The sequence below is a fragment of the Callionymus lyra genome, chromosome 17 (assembly GCF_982586985.1).
Source record: "Callionymus lyra chromosome 17, fCalLyr1.hap1.1, whole genome shotgun sequence".
Taxonomy (NCBI): Eukaryota; Metazoa; Chordata; class Actinopteri; order Syngnathiformes; family Callionymidae; genus Callionymus; species Callionymus lyra.
The window spans coordinates 8,477,452-8,499,301 of NC_141834.1; the positions used below are offsets into that span (position 1 = coordinate 8,477,452).

At 38.3% G+C, this 21,850-nt stretch overlaps 1 protein-coding gene across 3 annotated transcripts in view; it reads right to left on the bottom strand.

Annotated features, from left to right (window-relative positions):
• LOC148062327 (bromo adjacent homology domain-containing 1 protein) overlaps positions 1-21,850 on the bottom strand; it is a 47,297-nt gene that overhangs the window by 6,465 nt on the left and 18,982 nt on the right. For all 3 annotated transcript variants that reach the window (XM_087778743.1, XM_087778744.1, XM_087778745.1), the window contains exons 2-3: positions 1,562-3,289; positions 434-792 (exon numbers count right to left, since the gene is read on the bottom strand). In XM_087778743.1, the coding sequence (XP_087634869.1) occupies positions 434-792; positions 1,562-3,269 (2,067 nt within the window). In that variant the 5' untranslated portion in view covers positions 3,270-3,289. The remainder of the gene's footprint in view (positions 1-433; positions 793-1,561; positions 3,290-21,850) is intronic.

A 21,850-nucleotide genomic window follows, 5' to 3' on the forward strand; every position in this document is an offset into this window, starting at 1 on the left:
GAGCTGCATTTATTAAAATAAATTGTGCATTTATGAGTAGTTTTTATTCTTGAATAAACATGTTTGCACGTTAAAATACAGAATATAAAAAATAAGGTGGAATAAATATATAATTAAAAGAAATCCTTCCAAGTAAATTAAATAACCAGAAATAAAAATCTAAGCTGATTCATAACCAGGTTCATCGCATTTTATAGAGAAATAAATCCACTTTAATTCAAAAATATTGACCTTTTTTTTGACATTGAATACATTTAATTTAAATTTAAAAAACAAGTGAAAATGTATCTAATTGAACGTCAGGAATGAATCTATGTTTCATGTTTTTTTCTATACATATTTGATGACGAACGACCTCACAGGGACAGAACTACATACAGTATAACAGCAGCCGACTCCAGGGTCAGCTCAGAAAGCTCCCAGATAAACCTACCGCGATAAAAACCTCCTTCTCTGTGGGACCTCCAACGGGCCTCCAGCCATTGGTGGCACGTCTGCGGCTGACTTTCTTCTGCCTGCTGCCGCCAAGGCTCGCCACATCTGCCGGCTGCTTCTGGGCCACTCGTGCCCGGGCGTCCGACAGGGAGCCGTTGGAGGGTTTGGGGCTCTGGGGACATTCTGTGGCCAGTTTTAACCGGGCCTGAGGCGGCTCCCGACCCGACACGGGGGTCAGCAGGTGGGAGTTGGTCTGAGTGGAAGTGGGCGCGGTGGAGAGAGGGCAGCTGGAGAGGGGCAAGGACGGGGAGACCAGGAGGGAGGAGCTGTGGTCGCCCTGATGGGAGGAGTAACCTTCTGGAAGAGGAACCACACGGTCAACAACAATTCAAAAAATATAGTATATCAGTGCCATCAGAATATTTTTACAATAGTTTTATAATTTAAGCATCCTTTTACACATAGAGTCTGATAATCTAACTCCAATAATTACAAAATAAATGTTCTAAATTGGATATATTTTCATTCGTAGCCATTTGAATTCAATTAAAAAATGTTTAATATAGTATATTATATAATTAATGCTTCTATGTCGTCTGATTGGCTGAAAGTTCGAACAAGTAGCTTGATTGACTTTTATACCAACATTAATGAATGAATTAATTTAAGAAACATATTATTTGTTCAGGCTTTTCCTTGATTTTCTGGAACTCCTGTTGTGTTATCAGTTTTGTCTTGATATTTAAAGTATATACTTTATTGAATATTGTTTTGATTTTTTAAGCGCTTTGTGACCCTGGTCTGGAAAAGCGCTATATAAATAAAAATTACTTACTTACTTACATTCTTATATTAAATATTAAAGGCTTATTATTATTATTTTTAAGAAATTGATTAATTTTGAAAATACAATTCTTTTTAATTCAATTATTAAATAAAACAATTTCAACCCTTAATATTTCAATTAAATTTCAAACGGCAAATTCAACTATTCAATATTCTGACGACACTGAAATACTTCCACACACAAGTTGTCAATCACACAAAAAACTTCAAAAAAATATGTTTTTCTTTCTCTGTTAATTCTGATCAAATCCAAATACCAAACCAATGGGGAAGTAGTTACCTGTTTTGATGCCGTGCGAACACCCGGTACATCCTGTGCTAAAAGAGCACCCCCTGTTGTTGACGGGGGGCATGGCCCTGTAGGTGTATCCCCCGATCCCGCACGCCTCGTTGTAACAGGGGGACCCCACGGAATTGCAGTACGCCGGATGAGGAGGGAGCCCCGGGGGGTGCGACATCCGGGGACCCATCACCTTCGAGTCGGTCATCCTGTTCGGGCACATGTTGGACGGGGCATAGTTCAGAGGTTGGGGGTTCAGACTTGCTGACGTAGTTCCAGTGTGAGTCGGGTGGGCGATGTGCACGTAGTAGCTGGAGAAGCAGTGCTCGGCGGTGCACAGGCATGGGTGCGGACTGAGGGTCAGGGCGGTGTGCGGGTGGGGGTGCGTCAGGGACGGTGACGTGACGAGGCACTCGCGTTTCACGGGGGTCATGGCCGAGTTCAGCGCCGGGTCTTTGGACTCCCCGTAGGTTTGCTGGCCGAGGAAGAAGGCCAAGCGATGGCAGTATTCCACTGAGCCCTCCGGTGGACAGCAGTAGTATGGACTCAGCTCCGTCTCCAGCTGCTCCTCCTTCACTTGTTTCAAGGGGTACCCCAGCATGCTCCGGGACTGGTACCCCGGTTTGGTGAGTCTGTGCGTGCAGTTGCCGATCTCCCACTCCACCTTGTCCTCGAAGTCGGCCTTCTTCTTGCACACGGTGCAGCTGCTGTGGACGGGCGGGTCACTCTTCCCGCTCTTCTGCGAGCGATCTTTGTGTTTCACTCTGGACTGCGGTTTCGAGCTCACAGAGGAGGACTTACATTCTGCCGTGACAGTAGCCGTGGGCTTCGCGCGCTGCTTACTGGTCGCGGAGGTGCTGGTCAGCTTCAGCAAGGCGGCGGCGTTGAGGCCCGCCAGTCTCCTCGGGGCGGGAGCGTTCAGGATCTGCAGACTCGCGGCCTGCGTTTCCTCGACCCGGCATGCTTTGGTCTTCTTGGCCTTCTTCGAGCTTTGGCACTGCTCCTGCTTCGGACCCGTGTTGGCGTTTCCTCTGTGTGACCTTTGACCTCCAGAGTGGCCAATTCTGCTTGGATCCGCGTCTAAAGAAACACTAGCGTTCGAGGGTTCTTCCTGTTTTTTGGGCTGCTTGGCAGCCGGCTGTAGGTCAGTCGCTCGGTCAAGCAGGAGACTGTTCACCGCCTCGGCGTTTAAGGACGCGAGCCGCCGCTTGCGTGGTTGTAGATCGACGATAAAACCCCCTTTTACCGGGGGGCTGAACTGTGATTTGTTTTTTGGTGGCGTCGCCTCGTCTCGAGTGCTACTTTTAACTTTCTTGGATTTGTGTCGGAGCAAATTGACTGCTTTTTGCTCGGCGCTTTTAAGTTCCCTGGTGCTCTCCAGTCTGGTGAGGAGGACATGACAGCTGAGTCCTCCCCCCTCCGACCCCCCGGCCCGCCCCCGCAGAGGATACAGCTTCCTGTCCCGTTTCTTGACGAAACCGCCGTGGATCTTCAGTTCCGGGTCTCCGTCGTGGCTCATTTTCGTCTTCACCTTCCCTTTCCCTTGTTTGACGACCTCGCTGATCTTCTTGGTCCTTCCGAACCTCAGCGACCGCTCGGCCACGCCGCCGCCCATAGCGCCACCATGTGGCCCCGGAGGGGAGCCGTCCCACCACTCGGCAGCTGCGTGGCTCTGCCCGGGGGAACCTTTCTGCTTGGCGTGAGTCATCACATGCTTCTTCGCCGAGCCTGTGGATGAGAGAAGGAAAATCAGTCTCTCAAGCTGCCTTATAACGTCTATGCATATTGTAAATAAAAGAAAGTGACAAAGAGTTCTGAAGCTAGACAGAAAATAAAAATCTAACGAGACTAACAAAAACAAAAGCCAAAATCTGGATGGATGTATGAACAAGTGAGTAGGTTGCTTTACTCCGACGCTATGGTGTCAATTCTTAAAGCTACACAAACACAGGATTGATTCTCTTTAAAAAAAAAAAACATCACAATCATACGGTGTCCGGCTGAAAATGACAACGTATTTCACTTCCTGGTTCAGCTTCATGACATGACAAGCGCATGACTCAGCAAGAAACACAGCACAAGCACATACCAGAAAGTCGGCCTAATTTGTGGAAAAACACAAACAACTCATCACTGGTGAGACATTTGCACCTTTCTATTGACACCTACTTTAACTCAAAAATGAACAAAACAAACAATTAATTTCCAGCCATAATTTTACAGATTCTGTGTTTAGCCAAAAAGAAAGAAAGTCAAAGATCTAGTTACTGGTAAATCACAACCTAATTGTAGCAGATCAATTAAAACACAAATAAAACCCTTTAGTCACTTCAGGATACAAAAATACAAGATAGACAGTATTTTAAGCAGCTATTTTTTAAATCTTTGATTTCGGAATGCAAAATGGAGTTTCCTCACAACAAAGAGAACATCTTACACTCTTTTAATGTATCCTTCCTTCAACGACCTTTTATTTTGTTGAATAAGTCATTGAACTTTCATTATAATATTTCTTATGCATTTCCCTCATCTTCCTGTGGTTATTTTATAAGGTCTAGTCGATCACATGATTTTTGATTGTACATGCAAAATTTTACGACACAAAATCTTTTGAATGAATCCAAAACTAGTGTAAAGTGCATTTTATTTTAATATTCTTTTTCCATTATGAACTCAAGTGCCATAACATTCGTTGTGTTCTTTTAACATTCACTGACACTCTTGTTAGTAACACATATTTAGTTTAAATCTCAACCTAAAAAAACACATTGACTTATTGACATTGACAAGGACTTCTAGTGTTAATGTTATCCTGCTCATTAGGAAAAATAAATAAAAGTACCATCAAAATCCTGAGCCACAATGATAACATTAAGATGAAGAAACTCATGTCATAATTTACAAAATAAAACATCATATGGACGCAGATGTTTAATAAAACAAAACGTCATGGCACACTGAAGAAGTGAATCCGCCTCAGTCATACTCTGTGAGAGCCACGAGTACAGAAACGCATCTTCACGTCATCATCGTGTCATATTTTATTAACTGAGAGCACTCTTGCGAGAGAGGAAAAAAAACAACAACAACAGATGCGATCGATACAGAAGAACCTTGATCTGCAATCAAAGTTATTATTTCTGCGGCCAAGTCCGAAAGAAAATAGTGATGAATGTTGTTGTTTGATAAATCCAACGGAAAAAATAATCCAAAAGGAAGTGATGAAATGAGATGTTCAGTAATAATAAATGCATTTAGCGTTCATATGTTTTCCAGTTTTTAATTGAAATTCCAGCTGTTAAAGTGCAATGAATATCTTGAATTGGTAAGTAGTGAATTGCTAGAGGTAAAAAAAAGAGGTGAGATTACCCAAAACAAAAAAATAAGTGTTAAAAACAATGACAATAAAAGTTTCTGATCCTGATTTCAGATTTGTTTTTTTTAGGGATCAAGAAATGGGTTAACAACTTCAAGCTGTGCTTCAGCAATCGAGCTTTAAAGGTCGGTCCTACCAATTCCTAAAGGTATTCCAACTGTCTGCCTACAAGTAGTGTTGGAACAATACCCTTGTGAGCATCATTTGAACGGTATTGTACTGCAGAAAGTAGTGTGTTACCATAGAAATGGCTAGACAAGGAGAATCAACAATGGAAGAGAGACAGACCATCATAACATTTGAGCATAGAAATTGTGAAGAAAGTCAAGGTATTGTAAGTACAGTTTCCCTCAGCACCAAAAAGACCTCAGGAACTGGGAGAAGCTCAAGTAGATAGAAGCAGAGAAGCAGATAATGACCCTAAACATACGTCCAAGCTATGCCAGAACTACTTTAGGGAAAAAAGAACAAGATGGTGAACTTAAAAACAAGGCATGGCCAAACACTATTAAGCCGGTTTTGGATAAACGGTGCAGAAGAGTGAAAGCAAAGGGACCTACAAGTACCATACATTTATTTGAACTTTTGCGACACAGTTGAAGAGTTTACAATACATGTTGCTTAAATATTGAACACATGCATGTTTTTTGACCTCAGTTGTTTGTTGTATCTAAGCTTTTATTTACAATGAGACATTGAACTGCATAATTTTCACGTGAAATGGGTTTTTCTAAAATATTTCACCAGTTTATTGCCAGTATTGTATATATTATATATATATATTGTATATATTAGGAAAAGGAGGTACAAGGGGGGCAGATAAACCCCCATGAAAAAGCAAGAAGTCCAAATTTGATTCAATATAAAGCATATGCATTATATACATTTCAGAATTTAATCTAATTAAAACAATTGTAAGGGGGTGCAAAGGGAGGCAGAAGACCCGTTGTGAACATTCATTTATTTTCCGTTGCTTAATCCCTATAACAGTTTCTTCAGGCGTGAGGCGGGGGACACCCTGGACAGGACGCCAGTCCGTCAAAGGACACACAAAGAGAGATAATTCCCGAGTTCCCAATCAACCTCTGTAGGTACAACAACAAACTTCACACAGAAAGGTCACAAGTTGGCTCCCTCCCGACCTGGAAGCAAACCGGCAACCTTCTTGCTGTGAGGCTAACCACTGCGCCACCGTGCGCCCTGTGGACATTCAAACATAGCCTATTTAATACATATTTAATAAGAATGATTAAGATAATCCGCCGGAACTCATCCTCTTCTTGCTCCATAATAACTTCATTTAATTCTATATCGCAATGGATAAATTACAAATGAACAGATTTGAAGCGTTTGCACTTTATACTGTTGTTTTGTGTACAGCTTTGGAGTCTTACCAACATTCGCAATAACACAGACTATGGAATATTGAATTTCCCTGAAAAATGACACTCCCTCTCTATTTATTTATCAGTGAACAGCAAAGCAGATGGAGCACGAATGCTCCTCCCCAGATGAAACACTAATAGACTCAGGGACTCATTCATTCCTCGTGCTATTAGACTGTTTAATTCTGAGTTTGGGGGCAGGATTTGAGTGAAAATATGATTATTTTCCATGTTAATCTTTGTATCCTTTTTCTTTGATCTATGTTTTTTATCTTTAGATTTAGATTGTGACATCTTGCACTTTCTTTTTATTGCACTTTGTTCTCGTTTCATGAATCTATCGTCTGTGTTGCTGTGAGCTGGGAAAAAAATTTCCTGAAGGAGATCTTCAGAGGGATCAATAAAGTTTATCCAGCCATCTTTTTTCTCTCAAAAGATGTTTTAACAACGTTGCATGTTGCTATATATATTTTTTAAATAATATAAAAAGATAGTTTTCTGTGTATTTAGGAGCCAAACAAGCCTGTTTAATGTACATATCTGAATCTTTAAAAAAAAAAAAAAACAGTCTGTGGTGGCGTTTGACTGCAGACTCTTGTTCTCATTTTAAAGCGCTATGTTTTACCTCGAACACAACAAAGGCTCAGTCTGCAGTCAAGTGTATTTTCTTGAAACTCGAGGGCTGCTTTTATCTCAAATCTAAAAGAATGGTAAAGGACATATTCAACTCTTCACATCCTTTACATCTGAGAACAGCTTTTATCTCCTGCAATCACAAAGCCGGGGCTGAGATCAGCGGGTTGTCCGTCCAGAGCACGACTAACAATCGAGCGTGTGGCATAAAATGTATCGAAAAGAAAAAAATAAATAAACATAACAACGACTGTGACTATTTTCTATTCGAAACGCAGACAAGGTTGGCAGTCGTGCGGAGGAGCAGCGATCACAAAAGGAAAGCCTAAAGAGCAAAACAAAGACTCGGTTCAGCCGTCAATTCCGATTTAAACACGACAGTTGGTGGATAATGAGGAGTAATTCTAGCAGAATGTCACTTCAAATGAGTTTATATGATCACATGGCGAGCGGCATATCACTGTTTCTAATCCGTGTTTTATAACGGGCTGGTGTTTGTAGTGCAGCCAGCGCCGCTTATCAACCAGTGAGCGCCGCATGCAAATAACAGCTTATTAAGGGCAATTGTTGAGTCTGAAAAGAAAAACGTCTCCTCGCTTCAAAATGACAATAAAAGCTTTATGCGGATCTTAATAATTTAGGACCTCGTTCAAGAAATCTATCCTTGTGCTACTTTAGTGAAGTAACCCTGAGTGTGGCATCGTCTTATCTGGAGCGATAAGACTCGTCCAGACGGCTTTGAGATTCGTGGATTTGAAGCATCAACCTTACGGAAATTATCTCTTTATTCAAATCCCTGAAAGCACCGAGTGAACTGGAAAGGAGGTGCATCATCAGGGAAAAAGAAAGGAGGACGAGGAGAACGGATGGTGGAACGAGGCTTTGAAGGGGAGTTTCAGGAAAATGAAGGAAAGAAAAGAAGAGGTACAGACTCTCAGCAGGTTGTTGTGAGGAAAGATGCATTCAGGATAAACCAGCAGACAGAGAAAGCATGAGGGAGAGAAAACGAAGGCGACCTTTGAAACGTTGCTGGAGCTCAAACAGTGTCCGAAGTTGAACTTCAAGACAAAAAAAAATATTTTTCACAAAATGTAACAGAAGTACTGGAAACGTTTTCATTGTAACTGGCTTTTGTCAGTACTAAATTGTAGTTAAATTGGCAGGTACATGCTAGTGGATGGATATAACCATTTTTTAATAAATGTTTTATTTTTGTTTTTTGTAGGGGAGTGTATTGGCAATCTGGCCATCCAATACATTTTACGATAGAGGAGCAACAATACAATATATATATTGCTGTGTTCAGATTATGATACTGTAGTAACAAGGATATATTTGTAGTATTGTCCGAGTACTTGACTCTGGTGTTGCAGAATTTACAGAAAACATGACACTTGACGAAGTCCTAACTGCTTTCATTTGTTCATCAAAAATCAGCTTTTAACGCTGATGGAGAAGACTGTATCCTCTCATCCCCAGTCATCGATGAGATCTCGCACAATTCAATTGTTCCTTTAGCTGCGAAACACGTAATGACTGCTGCCATCTTGCAGCCAAAGTTGAATTGCAACACCAAAAATTAAATATTTGCTTGTTTATTGAATTTGAAGATAATCGAATTATTTAATTTTATATACACTTTATTGAAATATATACCATTAGATATAGACCAAATGATCAATTTTGATAAAAATGGAATATCATTTCAAAGCCAAAAATCAATATATACATACAATCATAAATTGCTACAGTTCTGTTACAGTATCATGAAAAAACAATGCAATATCTCAGTGTATTTATATATTAAATATCACCCAACTTTGTTGGCAGGTGAAATGGTAGTAATTGGAAACGGCAGATGATTAGTAGTGGAATAGCAGTTACACCTCAAAATACCAGAGTCGAGGTGAGGAAGAGTTCTTGAATCCCGTGTGGATTCTTGATGAGTGGAAGTCAAAGTGTTTCCGCTGCTGATTTTTCAAGAACAAAAAGGCGACGCTATGAACTGCAGCGACTACAGAGGGATGAAGTGATGAGTCACACGGTGAAGATGTGGGAAAGAGGACAGGCCAAGAGGAGAGAGGTCACCGTCAGTGAGCAGCAGAGTTCTATGTCGAGACAGAGAGGAAGTGAGGTGTGATATGAGGAAGTCAGGAGGTGGAGAAAACATCACGGAGATCATGTAGAGACAGTGAAGCAAAGACAGAATGTGTGAATGACATTTAAACACATGGGTGTTAATCATGCCTCTTTTGTTGGCTTCGTTGGGAACAGTTTCTATACATCTGCACTTTTTAAACGGCTTTTTTAGAACATGTTATTGTAAAATTGTTTTACTTACTGAATCCCTCATTTGTTGTATTGTTTATATGGTTATATATCTTCCATAGGTTTCTGAAATACATTTTAAGTGAAAGGAATGACAATAAATATACCTTTAAATCTATATATACAGTATATATATATATATATATATACAGTATATATATATATACATACATACATACACACACATATACATATATATATATACACACACACATATATATACATATATATACACATTGATACATATATACAGTGGGGCAAAAAAAGTATTTAGTCAGCCACCAATTGTGCAAGTTCTCCCACTTAAAATAATGACAGAGGTCTGTAATTTTCATCATAGGTACACTTCAAATGTGAGAGACAGAATGTGAAAAAAAAAGATTTTTTAAAGAATTTATTTGTAAATTATGGTGGAAAATAAGTATTTGGTCAATAACAAAAATTCAACTCAATACTTTGTAATATAACCTTTGTTGGCAATAACAGAGGTCAAACGATTACTATAGGTCTTTACCAGGTTTGCACACACAGTAGCTGGTATTTTGGCCCATTCCTCCATGCAGATCTTCTCGAGAGCAGTGATGTTTTGGGGCTGTCGCCGAGCAACACAGACTTTCAACTCCCTCCACAGATTTTCTATGGGGTTGAGGTTTGGAGACTGGCTCGGCCACTCCAGGACTTTCAAATGCTTCTTACGGAGCCACTCCTTCGTTGCCCGGGCGGTGTGTTTGGGATCATTGTCATGCTGGAAGACCCAGCCACGTTTCATCTTCAAAGCTCTCACTGATGGAAGGAGGTTTTGGCTCAAAATCTCACGATACATGGCCCCACTCATTCTTTCCTTAACACGGATCAGTCGTCCTGTCCCCTTAGCAGAAAAACAGCCCCAAAGCATGATGTTTCCACCCCCATGCTTCACAGTAGGTATGGTGTTCTTGGGATGCAACTCAGTATTCTTCATCCTCCAAACACGACAAGTTGAGTTTATACCAAAAAGTTCTACTTTGGTTTCATCTGACCACATGACATTCTCCCAATCCTCTGCTGTATCATCCATGTGCCCTCTGGCAAACTTCAGACGGGCCTGGACATGCACTGGCTTAAGCAGGGGGACACGTCTGGCACTGCAGGATTTGATTCCCTGTCGTTGTAGTGTGTTACTGATGGTAACCTTTGTTACTTTGGTCCCAGCTCTCTGCAGGTCATTCACCAGGTCCCCCCGTGTTGTTCTGGGATTTTTGCTCACCGTTCTCATGATCATTTTGACCCCACGGGATGAGATCTTGCGTGGAGCCCCAGATCGAGGGAGATTATCAGTGGTCCTGTATGTCTTCCATTTTCTGATAATTGCTCCCACAGTTGATTTTTTCACACAAAGCTGCTTGCATATTGTAGATTCATTCTTCCCAGTCTGGTGCAGGTCTACAATTCTTTTCCTGGTGTCCTTCGACAGCTCTTTGGTCTTGGCCATAGTGGAGTTTGGAGTCTGACTGTTTGAGGCTGTGGACAGGTGTCTTTTATACAGATAACGACTTCAAACAGGTGCCATTAATACAGGTAAGGAGTGGAGGACAGAAGAGCTTCTTAAAGAAGAAGTTACAGGTCTGTGAGAGCCAGAGATCTTCCTTGTTTGAAGTGACCAAATACTTATTTTCCACCATAATTTACAAATAAATTCTTTAAAAATCCTACAATGTGGATTCCTGGATTTTTTCACATTCTGTCTCTCATAGTTGAAGTGTACCTATGATGAAAATTACAGACACAATCGGTGGCTGACTAAATACTTTTTTGCCCCACTGTATATACATATACAGACAAATATATATATATATATACACACATATATACACATATACAAATTATTAAAATAAGTAAAATTGGGTAAATATAGAATTAATGATAAGGATAAAAGGATAGAGGATAAAAAAATACCGTTTTGCTATTTTACATTCACTAAAAAGTGGTGTTCAATAAAGTAAAATATATGAATTGAGTGAAAAAAAATTAAGTTTCACGCAACACAAGATAGAGATAAAAGAATTTAGGCTTTAAGGACTGTGTAAAACATTTTTGCTTATTCATTTGCTTTTTTACCATTTTGTTCATGAGTTTTTCATTATTTTTTGGGTGCTATACGGAATTATTATACAATATAAATATTATATTACAAAAATAAAACAGTATACTCATATTTGAGGGAAATCATTATAATTTTTTTAATTGTAATTTTGTTTTTTTATCGTTATCAGTATTTAACTTATTATCTAATTATCTTCATGAATACAAAATAGGTTCAAATAAAGCAGAATTTACTTCACATTCAAATCAGATTGTAGTTTATGTTTCATTTTCATTCATTGAGTAAATTTCAGCTTCAGTTCTCCAAGAGATTACTGTGAATTCAAACGCTATCAGTGATGTAATGATGTGGACACGAATGATTAAGGATCTACTGACACTGACAGCAGCAAATAACTATGAAAATATTACACAAATAATGTGTTTACTTAAGCAGTGAGAAGCACAAACAACACTAGCTTGACATTTGTAGAAAAGTGAAAAGAGGTAAACTCAACATTCATTCTTCATTCTTAAAAACATGTTGTTTTCCTCTCCTTCTCTTTCTGAAGCCCGAATAGATTTTATTTTGGGCTAAAAAAAACAACAAAAACAACCGGATGTTTCGGGGAAGACGACGACTCTGTAACAAGAACACACTCGATCGCGAACGCTGCAGCCAAAACTTTCCCAAGATGGTATCACGAAATTTCAAGTGATGTGACTGAACTTGTGCGGCGTAGGCGAGTCAGACTGAAACTCTGCTGATATCAATACGATGCCAGGAAATAACGGACACATTCCAAAACCATTACCAAGAAGGACGACTATTTTGACTCGCGAGTGTGGCCTCAAACCATTAGCTGAATAATTGATTAGTCAGCGATTAGTATTTCTTCACTAGTCGACTAATCGGATACTTTTTATGCGTGAATTTCAGCTTTTCAATCCTGCATTCAGATTTTCTTATACATCCAACTGGTTCCAGCTGTGTGTTTATCATACACACTTACTAAAAATAAAGGGGTGCTTTATCTGTGTATTAACAATTTAAAATATAACTTGATTTTGTGGGAAAAACTATTTTTTTAAATGATGAAATCAATTACAAAATTATTTGTCTATTCTTGTAATGCCATGTCAGGGGTGTTTGCTTTAACTTATATGAATATAAATGTTATTGCGCAAAGGTTTTAAATCTTATAAGAGTGCAAATAAATTAATAATTAAATAATTATTGTGTACAACAATTTCCCCTTCTTTTTAGTCTCAGTCCCATGATACGTTACTCAAAAATAAACTTGTAAACTAGTGAAAAATCATTTAATCGGACTATCTTGTTACCAAGAAACCAAGTGCGTTGACTGATTTGTATTCTTCGCGAACATGGATTTTTTTTTTGTCTGTTTCTGCTGCATTTACCTGCCTCCGAAGAAGTCTGGACCGTCGAAATTATGCCTCAATTTAAACTGGTCTGCAAAAATAAAGTTTTGGAATCATTGATCCACGTGAAGAAGAAGACTACAGATTGATGGCGACAGCTGCCCTCGTGTGTGCTTCCTTGATGAGAGAAATTAAATAAATAAAAAATCTGCGGTGTTTCCATGCTGTTGCTTTTATTTCTCTCCAGCATTTTCCGCTTTGGTTATAGATCATCTATCGGTTGTTTTTCTTTAGTTTCACAGGCTTGAAGACTAAAGACAACATTAAACACAGTAGCTACTGTTGTAAAGTCAAGACAAGATTGACCTAAAAAATTGTTTTGGATTTCAGCAGACTTCCCATGAACTCTCAAGCTAGTGAGCATTTCCTCTAACTTTTATCTACACTAAGGATCCTTCTTGAATATTTCAGATTCACTGCCGTCGACCAATGAGACGTACATATTTTGGTCATGTGACCTCAAGACAGGAGACTGTGGTTTAAATGAAGTTCTGAGACTTTAATGACTCACAAGCTTTTTATGAACGGTTGTTAAAAGATATGACGAGTGCAACAACTTAACTAAGAATACGTGTTTATTGTACTGACTTTTGAGTTTAAAATGTTTGTAAATTACAAATAACTATAGCACTACGAGAATAACGTAATAATACTACAATGACTCGCAGCTTTATAGTTTACAAGGTCAGTTAATACAACTAGAATTAATTTAAAAGACGCTTTTTGAGAAAATTAACAGGTATATGTTCCTGTATAGAATAATAAAGTGTGTGGGTTTATCTGTTATGTTCACTATTATTTAATACATATTTAAAATTGGTTGGACAAGAATACATATTATTCGTCAACTGCTTGAATGGATGGAAGGGATAAGGTCAGAGGCATTTGAACTGAGACAGAATCTATTAGTGGTTATACAGCGCAACTGCGTTAAAAAGAGATCAGAAATCTCCATCACGTAACCGGTCACACAACGGTTAGAAGCTTTGGTTACACGTGCCGAAGAAATGTATAACATCCATGACAGCCCTAGTTACTTCCCGTGCGTTGACATTTAAAGTGTAAATGAGGCTTCCTGTTTCAGGAAACATGATTTGACCTGAACATGGCATCGCGTTGACCCCTGTGTTGTGTTGTCTTTGGGTCAAGGTGAACAATTATATGCATTTCTGGAAGCCAGGGAGGTTGATCACTATAGATCCCAAGGCAACACAAGGGATATTACAAACACATTTGTTTTCAAGCCTTTGGTTCACCTGAGATAACACTAGGGTTAAGTAAATAATACATTTAACTATTTTGTACTTTGGGACGTCAGAATTAGCTCTTTGGCAGAGGTATGTTTTGTTACAGTGATTTTCTAGTTTATTATAAACAGAAATATTAGTTTAAATATCTGTTTAGTGTTGTAGTTCTCAAGATCAGTCCTGGTCTTGGTCTTGCATTTGTCTGGACAGTCTATTGTCTTTTTTTTAATATCATTATTGGTCTCAGTCCCTTGGTCCCAACAATCTCTGGTCTTGGTAGTGTCTTGGTCTCCACATAGTAGTCTTGACTAAAGTTGTTACGCAAAGAGTTTAAATGTTTTCTGAAATATTTGTGTAAGTTTGGGCAAATTACTTATACTGTAAAATCATATATATTCCTCTCTACTAAAATACAACGGAATTGTTATTTATGTTTAAGGTAAAATAATCCAAAAATGATTATTATTTTTATTATGTTACCCAATAATACAATATGCAAAATTAGATGGTTCTATTGCAATAAATTAACCTTGACAACAATTCAGGTTATTTTCCTTAAATTAGTTTATTTAAATTTGGGCTAGTTGAATCTTTGTTTATGCATGAATGAAATTAGTAGCTTATTACATGATTATTTTGCTGACATAAAGCTTTGCAGACACACACACACACACACACACACACACACACACACACACACACACACACACACACACACACACACACACACACACACACACACACACACACACACACACACACACACACACACACACACACACACACACACACACACACACACACACACACACACACACACACACACACACACACACACACACACACACACCACACACTCACGGGAGGTGCTCAAGGGCAAATGTGTGTGCAGGGGGTCGTGCCAATAAAAAGTTTGACAACCACAGTCTGACAGAATCACAGTTGAATAATGTGGCCATAAGAGCAAACTAACTTAAAAATGATCTTCCATCCAATGATGACTCGTCACTGTCCGACTGTGTATATTAAGTTTGATACAAATTGCAACACATGGCAACAAAATATAGGGGGGAAAAACAGAGAAGAGACCAGGATTGTTGAGAGACAGTTAATCATTTAACTTCAGATTTAAATGTATCGTATTTCACAGTTCAGCACATGTTGGGTCGTCTGCAGTAGCTAAGCTGACATGAAATATATACTACAGCTCGTCCCACTGGTCGTACTTTATATTCCTCAAATCAGCAACGAGCCAAAAGCACAAACTCTGTCCAGTAAGTGACATTTCTTTTCCCATATGTTTTCTGCGCTTCATTCTTTTGCTTCCTTGTCACTTTTTTTCTTCAGGATCTATTATGAACTTACGTATTTCTTCCGACTTAAGCTATTTTCCACAGTTAATTAAATTTCCGTCAATCTAAGATTGCACTTAATACGCACCATCAACTCGACGCGAGGGGGTTTAAATTCAGGAAAAAATACTCGGTCCAAACGTCATCCTGCTAAACAGATTGTCAGGGAACGTTATTTATTACTCGTCTGTCAAACATGATTCATAAGAATTAGTTTTTCTTCTCTCTTAACGGATTCAATTGGACAGTATCAGCAGGAATGTGGTCGGAATAATTCAAGATATACACACACAAGAGCGCGGAAGCAAAAAAAAAAAAAAAGAAGCCAAACGATTCAACCGGCCTGGATTGATTAGTATTTTATAGTTGCGGGCCTGAAGTGGCCTCCTGGGCCTCCACTTTGACACATGTGGCTTATATCATCCCAGATCGCTTACGGGGTTCAAAAACACAAGCTCCAACTTTGATACTGAGCTTTAATAATGTTTATTTTAAAAGCAGCGAAGACCATTTTTCAGCGGCTTGTGGGTCACTGCCGAGAAGAGCGATGTAGGAGGGGAGAAGTGAGGAAGTGTAACCTACGAGATATTATCTCATGTAGCAGCGCCGGCCAAACGGCAATTTGGCTCTTTAAACACAGTTAGGCCTGGTGTTCCTCAGGAAGCAATTTCACATCTACAGTTAGATGAATGACCCTTTGCTCCACCTCTAATTGGTTAGAAAACAGGTCATCCGCTCCACTCGCGTCCACAAACACAAGGCGCCGCACACTTCTTTTTTTTTAATGATAAAACCCCTTTGCAGGAATGATGTGTAACAATTTCTGCCTGGATGGAGCACAAACATACTCCCCCCCCCTACTTTCAAAGACCGACTGGAAATCGCTGAGCCAAACACACCGTGGACCGACAAGCACTCGACCATTCTAATCCAACACTTAAACACTAACCACCATATAATGGAGACAATGCTTCTCTTTTTCTTTTTTTTTTGAAAGAGAATTTATGAGTGATTTAAAACAGACATTTAATTGAAGCCAATGACTCAAATCTGAAGCATATTTCAGATGATTCATTTCATTATACGGGCATTGAAAACAGCCAGCGACTGCTCTGATGTACTTGTTAAAAGTGAACTACTGAGCACGTTTGAATACGTATGTCAACAGAAATGTTTGTTTTTTTGTTGTTTTGTTTTTTCTGTCTGAAGCAGATTTATGAACATAATTTCTCAACACACACAGAAAACATAAAAAAGTGACAGTTCATATTTTGGACGAACGTGAACTGAACATAATGCATTTTGTCTGATGAACACGTTCATTCTGGTGTCCGTGAACTTCTCACACTCTCTCCGTTTATCTTTGCCCAGTAGGTGCCAGAGACTTACAGGCAGAAACCCGCTATAAAACGCTGTAAACAGGTCTTAATGTATCGCAGGAAAACCCCCAAATCTGACACCAACACCAGCCACCAGGAAACCCTGGTTCTTTAGGTTTCAAAATGAGATTATCCGGATCATGAACACTTAAATGATCTTGTTCATACAAGCCCACTTTAATGCATGGGTCACTTATTTTATTGTATTTTATTCATCCAATTCAGTTTATATTTATCTAATTTATTCCATTATATACTTAATTCCACACTGACCAATACAATTCCTGTGTTGTTTTACAATACTGAAAATAATTCTTTCTGATAGGACAATGAAATCTAATGCATATTTGTAATGGTTAAACAGATATAAGAATTGCTAACTTAGGTTATACATGGAATTTGGCAATAGTTTGGAAAAAGAACATCTCGTAGCAACATATACATATATATATATAAAAAAAAGAAGAACTAATGTAGTTCATTCTTGGAGCGATGGACATTTGAAAATGATGAACTATGAACTGGTTCATTTTTAAAATTGGTGAACTGAACTTTGAAGTAGGAAAGTGATTGGTAAAGAAAAAATATGTTTTTGAGGTGCAAGATATCTGCTAGTTGGCATGCTAGTTGAAATCAACATGCAAACTTCACGGTTCTAATTTCACCGCGGGAACCACAGCACTTGCCGTGGCCGTCCTCCACACTTGCCGTGATGCCCTGAAAATTGTTCCCCGTGTTTACGGCATCAACTTGCAATGACCGCCCTTGGCATTTAATTTGTTGATAAAAACTGGTAGCATAATTGTTTCGTCGAATGAACATAATAAAATCATCCAGACTTGACTGTTATTTAACATTTTCAACTGTTCAAGATCTAACGTTAAAAGGTAAACAACATGAGGGCAGCCATTTTGGAAGCTTGTGTCAAAGGTCAACTGATGATGGAAACAGCCGAGCAGTTCCGAGTAATACACTCGTCACATGAGCGTCTCCAAGGAGGTAAGGTGTCCAGTGAATTTTAGTCAGTTAGCGAACTTTAAAAATGCCGAGCAAGGAAAGGGTGAAAAAAAGGAAAGATGAGGAATTACAGGCAGTTGGGAAAAAATGTAGCAAAATACATGACTTTTTTAGGTAACTTAATTTCATTGTTTAAATGTATTTAGTGGTTAGTTTGCTCTCGAAACTCGCCAGTTACTAAACCTGTCGATGTTGTTTATGTGTGTGTTTATTTTTATTCGTGGCTGTCAGCGACCAAGTGTGTAACATGCGTGGATTTGAATACTTTTTGTAAACATTGAATACAAGCCGCTAATGAAAACGATAATATTAATAGAATGATAATTGCATGATGCTTTATATATTAGTTTATAATATCCATAGAGGGAAAGGGGCCTTTTATTTAAGTTTGTGAATAATTGTTATAGTATATATTTGTTATAAATTAATAATTACTAGCATTAGATGCACAAGATGTTAATGCAAAGCTGATATGCTAAAATGACATGTCAAACCTGAGTGCATTATTTTAAAATGTTTTTGCATTATTTGTTGTAAGTCAAATAAATGACTGAAAATATATATATACTGTATATATATATATATATATATATATATATATATATATATATATATACCTGTATATATATGTACACACACACACACATTTACTTTGGTGCCCCTGCTTCGAAATAAATGTTTATAAAATGTATCCTTTTCTTTAAGGCAACACCTGCCTTGACCTTAAAAAGTTTCAATTCGAAGCCTGCAACTGTGGTAAAACGCGTAAGTGGAAGGAACTGAAAAATTAAAAAGCCACACACAAACTGTTCAACCTGAAACTGAAAGTAAATTTGTGCGAAGAATCGGTTTCTTTCCTTGATGTACAAGTGTCTGATGTACAGACGCTTCACCCCTGGTTTGCACTGAACATGGATGTGTCAAGCTACTGAAGCCAGGCACTCATGTGGCACCAGATGTTTTTTTTCCTCCAGATTTTTACTTGAGCACAGAGACAATAAGGAGACAAGAGGAAACACTCTCCCCTGGTAAACATATTTGCTCTATACGTCATGCCGGACTCAGCCTTCCAGTTCAACGGTCTTCAATGCCGACTAACGCCAGAACTTCTTCCATCTTTTGTTTCATGCGCTTTTGAAATTACAATAGAATTCTTTGAAATCCTTAAAACGTGCAAGAATTCAAACATCACATCCAAGTTTTAAGGAGACAATAGACGGCGATATTTGTTGTTATAGTTCTCGCATTGAAGATAAATGTCTCCTTGTTCATGTCATGAATCGACTGAAATAATACGCTCCGTTACCCAGGAGAGTGTGATGCTGGATATGATCTAAACATCAAATTCAAACCAGAGTGTGTGTTTTCTTTGACACGTTACCAGATCTAATTCACCAGTCATAGCTCTGCAACACTCAGCATCACACGTTTGCCACAGCTCAGCTTGTTGAAAAAAACTCTTATTGACTAGAATTAAAGTGAAGGTGCAGCTTCAGTATTGTGTCGCGTCCATGTTTGCACAGCGTGGAATATACAGAACCATTTACCACAGTGACAAAAGTCATAGTGAGGATGAATAATTTTGGTCTACCAAAGTCTGATGACATATTATGTCCAATTCTTGGAGGATACATTTATCTTATATCTGTGTTTGCTGTCTTTTAAACACTCAACAAGCAAATCTATTTTCTTTAACTTTTCATTGGAAGTCTTTTTATAATAATAATAATAATAATCTCTATTTATATAGCGCCTTTCTAGACCAGGGTCACAAAGCGCTTTGACAGCCATTCACACATACTGCCGTTGACTATGAGTTCCATTATTTCCCATTGTCTCATATACTTTCACAGTAATTAGATTATGCAATTCTATAATCTTTTTTTTCTGTTTGAAGGTTGTTCAATTTATAAAAGGCGTTAATTAGACAATGTGAGTTTGGTGATGTAAGACGACCAGATCTGATGTATAATGTTAGTGCAAAACTAAGGGGGTGGGGTAAAGGTTTGATCTTAGGCCAGTCCTTTTTTATTTTTTTAAATCCTTCTGGACATTATTTATCTTGTAAAAACAGAAGATTTCCCAGAAATAAAGAAATCTGATCTCCCTACATCAAGTATTACCAGATAAACAAAGACGTCGAATCTAATTTGTCTGATCTTTTTCCCAGTGAGAGAACACAAGCGGAAAATTTCAATTTAAAAATCCAGAAATGTTTTTTCAAGGTATTGGAAAATCAGCTCGAGCCAGGAATCCAGAGTTGGATTCAAAGTAATTCCACTGAGATTCTCAATCACATATTGTCAAGAGATGACGGTAACATTATTAAGTTAAGAAATGTTAGGGTTTAAAGGGCTATTACAGACAATAGAATCGCTGTTTAATGGTTGTCTGTCTTCATCTCCAGCCCAGTGAGTCCCCTAGATATCACCCTATGCAGCTGGGAAAGACTCTTAATTCTACTATCAAAACAATGCCCTTTTGTACTATTTGTTTTTCACCTTTACGTATTATTACTTTACAAAAAAACCAAGTATTTAAAAAAAAGTTACAAATACTACCAGGTTATGCTGCTCTGGCTTAACATACTGTTTCTTTAAGTGACATCACAGACAACCGATGACATCATTGAAATGTCTTCGCTGTTTGTTTTTGTTAACGCGAGGTGAAAATGACATCAGTTCAGTAGAATGACTCATAACCCATTAACAAGTCTTTAAGTAATAACCAATTTAATAAAGAAGCCAGTGATGTTGGGACTAAATAATACTAACTCCACAAATAAACGCACTGATGGAGGTTTTAAAATGTTGTATTGCTTAAATTAATCACTATTAGAGCTATTATCTAGTGATTAAAAATACGTTTAGCACATTTACAAGTATGGAAATCCACAGGTTATTAATCAAAACATTAAAAAAAAAAATTCCATTACAAATGTACATGTTGGCCAACTGTTCAGCGAGCAAATGGAAGTTTAAAAAAAAAAAAAGATCTTAGCAACAACAAGTATCCAGCGCTCCACTTTTTGATTCGTCCCTGCTGACAAAACTAATGGATGACGATAAAAACCCCGGGCTTCCTGGGTGGCACCGCTCCGACGACGTGATGGAGCTTCGTGAATGAATGTCACGCGTATCAAACCCGCTCTGCCAACGCACACAGAACACACTCCGCCGAGCGGAAACAGATGAACAAACTCGCCTTTTTTTTTTTTCCCCACAACTAATAATTTTCGTTCAAAACCACAGTTGTTGCTTTTGATAACCAAAAACATTCCCAGACTCTTTTTGTATTTCCAAAAAACAACATTGAAAAGGGAAATTTGTGAAGCAACAAACTTTGTTCATGTGGTTCACTTATTAAACTCTATTGAACAGGAAACGTCTAATCCTAAAGTAATGTTCTAAAGAAGAGTCATGTGTAGATAAGTAACTACTATAGCTACAATGCCAACATTTTGTCTTACATCTACATTTAACATGTACGCTTCAACAATATTATGAACACTTGTTTTATAAGATAAGCGTTAGAATCAATATACATTTATTTTAATTGAATAGAGTTCACCACTTGTTTAAATGATGATAGTGGTAATAAAAGAGTAACTACTAGGACAATAAAAGCCAGATATGCTTTATTAGTAGTTTATTATTCATTTGTTTATTATTAATGTATATTTTGGGTTATTATATAGCGAGAACATCTGTATTTTGTTAGACTTTTTAGGAGGAGCTTCTTCAAACATACGGCGACAAAGCGGCTGTAGCTAGCTTTCAGCATTAGTTAGCATAGTTAGCAAAGCTATGGGCTCAGCTCAAAGATTCGAGGGTTTCTTATTGTCATTCCATTAAAAATTAATGACGTTTAATTCAACAGTTGTCGCTAAAGTTTTTAGCTTTTACGGTTGCTTTTGTGACGCGTTAACTTTGAGCAGTGGTCAGTACATAGCGAGGGTTGTAAATGGTTGACAACCAGCTACTTGGATGGATGCTAACATGATAATAACTAGCTCAATAAACAAAGTCCACAAGGATGTTACTGAGATATATTCACAGTGTTTAGGTA